At 38.7% G+C, this 6079-nt stretch overlaps 2 protein-coding genes across 2 annotated transcripts; one reads left to right on the top strand and one right to left on the bottom strand.

Moving 5' to 3' along the window:
• Nucleotides 1-763: 763 nt before the first annotated feature.
• On the bottom strand, nt 764-3907 carry LOC135344384 (chromobox protein homolog 1-like). Its single transcript, XM_064541589.1, has 6 exons — nt 3772-3907; nt 3347-3586; nt 3207-3239; nt 2942-3144; nt 2759-2868; nt 764-995 (listed from the first exon to the last, which is right to left on the bottom strand). The coding sequence occupies exons 2-6, from the start codon at nt 3584-3586 to the stop codon at nt 979-981; spliced, it is 603 nt and encodes a 200-aa protein (XP_064397659.1). The 5' UTR covers nt 3772-3907; the 3' UTR covers nt 764-978.
• On the top strand, nt 3893-5197 carry LOC135344382 (metaxin-2-like). The gene is made up of 6 exons (XM_064541586.1): nt 3893-4037; nt 4101-4217; nt 4274-4362; nt 4449-4577; nt 4709-4905; nt 4959-5197. The coding sequence occupies exons 1-6, from the start codon at nt 3893-3895 to the stop codon at nt 5104-5106; spliced, it is 825 nt and encodes a 274-aa protein (XP_064397656.1). The 3' UTR covers nt 5107-5197.
• The last annotated feature ends 882 nt before the right edge of the window (nt 5198-6079 follow it).

The raw sequence follows: 6079 nt of genomic DNA, 5'->3' as shown, positions 1-6079 counted from the left end.
GAAGTAAGAGCTACACAATGGCCGGTTTTTGTCCCAGAGATCGAGAGTGTTGTCAACTGTCAGTGAGCTAGCTGGTCTTGAAGATACCTACTATACATGCACACAGTAAGTGCAGTAGTAGTATAGATCTAAGAGGTAGTTGCTGAAGGATGATGGAACATCTTATATACATATAGTAGTCATCTGCAGAATTGTATAGAGGAGATGTTCCACCATCTTTGAGCATTAGTTTACCTCTTAGATCTACTACTACTGCACTATACTGCACTTTTGTGTATATAGTAGGTATCTTCAAGACCAGCTAGCTCACTGACTAATGATCAGTGAAATCCAATCAATCGTGGAATGATCATTGGAATTCAATTGATTACCACAATTGGTCAATGTGTTCAGCCTCGTCACAGGGCCATAATTATTTTATATATCGGAGGAATTGGAAAAACGAAAGAAGGAACCGTTAAGAAATTACGAATGCCTATTATTGAAAATCTTTTCCACTCACATTGAAATCGACCCCAATCCTCTTTTGGTACACGTGTGTAGCAAACTTGCCTCCGTTTCCACATGCCTGCATATAATGATTAGCATGCATGATTACAGTCTAGTCAATACTTACACGGAAAAGTATAATACATCTGCTTCCCTTTTATTCCACTCTACCCCCCTCCCACCCATAAAAGCATACCAATATTATAATTCACGTCCCCTTACAATGACGTTCCATTCTTTACATCCCTCCCCCCCTCCCCACTGATGTGGCAGATCAAAGCATAAAATCTTATTGTCTAAAATTAGTGATCGTACTGTATTAACTAAATTGTTGAGACATCTCACGGTGAGGAGTGATAATACAATGTTTACAAGAATAATACGTGTGAAGTTCAATGTGGCATGGCATGTGAGTGGGCACATAATAGAATGTACATGAAAACAGAACGGTGGGCCAGGTAAGTAGTACAAGAGATCTCAGGAGAAGAGTCACTCTTCTTTCGCTTCTGTAATGATTAGAACAAAACACAATTATGATAATTATAATGCACAATAAGCTTAATTACATAATCTATGTTTCATGGACTTTCGTCAATGATTTATGGATAAGGCAGGTCGGGAAAAAATAGGAATCTCTTAAAAATTAAGGGAGTTTTTAGTTACCGCATTAGCGGGACATTTTCGCTGTTAGCGATCACACACGAAAATTGTTAAAATTATCAACTATATACAGTAGAACCTCGCTAATCCGGACAAAATGGCAAACTGAAAAAGAGGAGGGGCTGCCAGTAGAACAGAGTACTGTGCATGCGCAATGTAGCTGAATCAGCAATAATTTTATTGATAAACTGCTCAAGACAATGGCCACTGCAAAGAAAACGAAGAGAGAGCTCACAAGACTCACTGTATTGGAGAGAAAGTTGATATAAAGACTATTCTAGCTAGCAGCTTCCCTTCTGGCCACAATAATATCATAATACATGTACATGTACGAAGTGTCTTCGTTAATGATATTCATAATAATTAATGACATAATTATGTTAATCCGGAAATTTCATGTATTCGGATGGGGTCTGGTCCCACTCTATTCGGATTAGCGAGGTTCTACTGTACCAACATATTTTCGCGAGTGCTATTTCTGCGAATGAGAGTAAAATCGCACTCGCAGATAATTAGAAATTGCAATGAATCTCATTAAAATCACTCTCGAGTACAATTAGAAACGTTATGAATAACACAACTTGAGCAAGAATTAATAAAAAATGAGCTAAACAGTGAATTCACAAACAAATCTACCTGGATGGAAGGCATGGCCTGGGAATGCTTCCAGTAAGCAGTGAACCCACAAACATTTATTCAACGAAATGCTTTTAGAGGCCACAAAATTTTAAGTGCCTCGAAAATTTCGCGCTATCAAGGGCTTATAAAAGAAGAGAGAGCATGCAACTCCACTATGCAGTACACGTAGCTAGCAGAGTTCAAATGTGGGTGGATGAATGTGTGAATTTGCATGAAAATTTCTATTTTTAGCATTTCATGCATAATCGTGCACGTTTATCCGCCCACATTTAAACTCTGCTCTTTTACTGTTGCATGCCCTATTGCATGCCCTATCTTCTTTTATACACCCTTGGCGCTATACAGTAGTTTCTGCTCTAGAAGAAAATTAATTTTTAGGTAAGTTGTGGTAACAAATAAGCCCAAGAGGAATTTGTGGCATTCCAAAATTAGTACACTACCACAAAAATACACAACAGCGAGCAAAGACCAAAGTGGGCGGTACAAAAGTAGGAATAGGTTTCTATAAATAGAATGTTGCGTAAAGCACAAATAGCACATACAGTAGACTCTCACTAATCCGGATCTCTGAAGTACGGTCACCCGGTTGTTTCGTTTGGCAGAGATTGCTAGCTTGCTTTACTGCACACCCTGAAATGCATCCCCTCGCTATTCTGTATATCAGCCAGTTCTGGCTGCCCCTAGCTAGATTTTAATGTACGTTATGGGTGCAGAACTGCAAATTAGTCATTAGATTCGAAGTAGGGACCACTATTTAGCTGCGGCTACTTTCTGAAATACAGCCACCTCGCCAAGCTGCACGGTCCCAAGGGTGACCGGATTAATGAGAGTCTACACTAACAGTACTGTAGCTATAATCAAAGACAAAGTTTGATTTTGCTCCCCACTGATAGTCAGGTGTATAATTTTATTGTACATGTACCACTGTAGTGTCAATAGTCTACTTACACCCTAATAAAAATAGTCTTACCCATGTTCTCGTGCCAGGTTAACTTGCTCTCATAGAACTTAATGACGATCTGGGGTATCTGAACGTTGGCCTCGCTAGCATAGACCAACTCCTGGTCATTTACCTCCTTCCTATAGCACAGAAAATCATTTTTAACCATTATTCAAAACAAAACAAAACAAAACTTGTGCAAAAGGACCTCACCATTGAATGAGAAATAGAATGTGACCGTCGAGTTCTGTGGCTCCAACAATTTGTTTGGGGGTATACCCTTTATCAAATCCATTCGGTTCACCGAGATCTGGTAATGATATTTCCTCTGTTGGATTCGCCTCCTTTTTGGGCGAAATTTTTTTGGGAGAAGATTTTTTGGGGGCCCCATTTGTGACCTTTGGAGTCGTTGGTGCCTGAACAAATGAAAATAACGTGACTGAATAACATTGGAGCTTCTAAAAAGATGTGACCTTACTTTGGAAGATGATATTCGCTTTGGCTTCTTTTTCTGGTAGGAAAAGTAGAAAAGAATTAGTCAAAAGTATTATATATTATACTATGAAAGAGAAAGAGATGTTTAAATTATATTGCTCTGGAAAGTAACCTTGAGCCTACCACTGGTTCACTGTCAGAGCTGCTATAAGAAGTAGAAGGTTGCAACACAGTAGTAGGTGTGTAGTTCTTCTCAAACTCGGCAATCAAATCTTCACAGTCCAAATTTTCTCTCGGCTCCCAAGTATTTTGATCATCTTCGTAACCTGCCCATTTTAAAAAGTACTCAATTCGTCCGTTGTTGTTTTGTTTGTCAACAACTTTCTCCACTTTGTATTGCTTTTTTTTTACTCTCTTCGGCATCTGTAAGGAAGAACAGAACACATCAAACTGTAAATATTACACTGTGGTGTAAGCTAAAGCTTAATTCTTATTAGGTACCACCCACATTTGCACAAGTACAATAGATCTACTCACTATGAGACTATTAACAATGGAATGCAAATCAGTGGGTAATTGTAAAGAGGTTAGATCAGAAATACCCTTACCTTGTATTTCACCAGCGAAAATGGCAAGGAAGCAACACAGATCAGAGAGCTAGAGACTTCAAAAATATGAAGACATTTTCCCCCGCCAAAAGAGCATGCGCTGGGTTTTAATTGAAATTAAATGGCAACCTGTTCTAAAATACAGAGTAGTAATATTGAAAACAAAATGGCTGTTAACAAGCAGAGCTTAACTGATCATCTTCTAGCATCTGCTACTGGTCATTTCAAATGGCCATCAAATGCAATCGTATTTCATTTGCCTAAAGGTGATTATCGTAGCTGCATGCATCTAGAGCTAGATCTACTCAATTTTTTTATCGCACTTGCAGAAAGAGAATTACTTGATGATGTTGCCCGACGACTGATGCTTCAAGTATATCTTCGAGCATCTAAACTTGATTTTAAAACCCAAGTTGTCAGTAATGCTGATTATATGTCTCCTTCAGGTCTTAAACTTTGTATAACTTAACTGTTTTCAAAAGGTGATAAATATCTCTCGCAGGGAGGTCTCCTTTCCTGTGCTTGCATATGGACTCACATCCTCTGATATTCAGTGAATTTGAGAAACTTGTGACCTTCCTTGAGTCTCAGGTATGACAAAAAAATGTAAATATGTCAGTACTTCCTAAGTGATAAAAATTTTTTTATCAGTGTCGATTTATGTTCTTTCCTTCCAGTCCCTAGGCCTGACAACCAAATTGAAGCCACAGGAAAGATCTGACCAGGAGGCACACCTCTCTCTAGTCAGGACTAAGTTAGCACCAGCACTGCTGTATCAAACTTGGGCCAGTATGACAAATGTCCAGGTTAATCGTTTTACTTAAAAATTGCCATGCATTGCTGAAAGGCTTGAACAAAGCAGTGAACGTAGTGCATGTTGCTGTGTATACATCCATTCAGTGTTGGCACGGTGTATAGTACATCCTTTTTAATTCAGAGATCCGTTACAACTCATGGACACAGTCTCTGCTGGCCACTAAATCAAGTAGTCCCAAGACTTCAGCAGTTCAAATATGCTTGGAACCACTGGGAGATGTATAGTAAGCCTGAGAGAGAAGTACTGCTGGACTTTGAGCATGGGTGTGGTTCTCTTTCTCGGAGACTTGGCAAGGATAAGCTTTTCTTCAGAGATGGGTATTTATGAGTCTGTTGATTTTATCCTATAATTAATTACGTCTCTGTAATAGGTTGACTACCCTGGATGTTGTCCTGTGGGCTCATCTTCAAGCCTGCCTCTCTTTTACAGATCCCGGAAATGAGCTGCGAAAGATTGTACTACAATTTGATAACTTTTTAGACGTTGCTCCAGTCCATGAAGGATTATTAGAACACTAGCTTTTATAGTTATCAATCCGTGCAATTTTGTGACTTGTGTGATTGTGTAACAGTATATATAGGTCGTATACAATTATCAAATGAAAAAGAATACTCCCATGCATCTGATCATTAAACGGGAAGCATGCCTGATGACTCGGTATATTAGATTCTGCATGGACTCGTAGGCCCTGATAAATCATGCTTTTTTCCCACCCATTATTCTATTCTTTAATTCTTGGAAAATGTGCCTATTATTCTCATAAAAAATTCATAAAAAACCCCAAAAATGTGATTATAAGACGTCGACATAAACACACAGCACACAACGACACAAGCCATAATTATGATTCTCATTGTTATCTTGTTGACTTGAACTGATCCGCCATAATATTCACCTTCAGCCATTTTTTGCCATTAGAACATCATCGTTATGCAAAACTTTAATGTACCATGCTAACTATTATTCCCAATTTCTTTAGACACCCAACATTATTCCAAGCATAATTTATCAAGGCCTAGCATGGCCTCTCTTATCCATGCATGGCAGTAGTAAAGTACTTGTCTTGTTTTTTTGTCGACGGGTGGTGAGAGTGATTCAACTGCAGACAGGTACTCTTGCTGTATGGTTCCATTTCCTACTATATGCCCAATTGCAAGGTACACATGTCAAATAATGAATTATGCCAAATTAACACTCTTTTGTATCGGTTAATTTTGATATGCAAGAGGTTTTGTGCAGGTATTTCTCCACGACAGGTATTTTCCAATATCCACGTTATGTCCCCAATGTCGTGGGATAAATTGCATTGCCGAAGCGATCGATATTATATAAGCTCATCTAGCATGCAAGTGGTAAGCATAATTATTTGCGTGAAACAGTATTATTTTATGCAGTCTCCTGTAGTCGATATACAGCCTCATCGTCATCCTTCTTCAACAGTACTTGAACATGCAGTCGATCATTTCATCCAGGTCCTTCTTTACAGACTCT

The sequence above is a fragment of the Halichondria panicea genome, chromosome 11 (assembly GCF_963675165.1).
Source record: "Halichondria panicea chromosome 11, odHalPani1.1, whole genome shotgun sequence".
In the NCBI taxonomy this organism is placed as follows: domain Eukaryota; kingdom Metazoa; phylum Porifera; class Demospongiae; order Suberitida; family Halichondriidae; genus Halichondria; species Halichondria panicea.
This window is presented reverse-complemented; position numbering and strand designations above follow the sequence as displayed.

Coding starts and splice junctions, on each gene's coding strand:
- LOC135344382 (XM_064541586.1), top strand. CDS start 3,893: ATGGCAACCTGTTCTAAAATACAGAGTAGTAATATTGAAAACAAAATG. Junction 4,038..4,100: donor CGTATTTCATTTGCCTAAAG/GTGATTATCGTA, acceptor TCGCACTTGCAG/AAAGAGAATTACTTGATGAT. Junction 4,218..4,273: donor TGATTATATGTCTCCTTCAG/GTCTTAAACTTT, acceptor TATCTCTCGCAG/GGAGGTCTCCTTTCCTGTGC.
- LOC135344384 (XM_064541589.1), bottom strand. CDS start 3,586: ATGCCGAAGAGAGTAAAAAAAAAGCAATACAAAGTGGAGAAAGTTGTT. Junction 3,240..3,346: donor GCTCTGACAGTGAACCAGTG/GTAGGCTCAAGG, acceptor TTTTCCTACCAG/AAAAAGAAGCCAAAGCGAAT. Junction 3,145..3,206: donor AGCGAATATCATCTTCCAAA/GTAAGGTCACAT, acceptor TCATTTGTTCAG/GCACCAACGACTCCAAAGGT.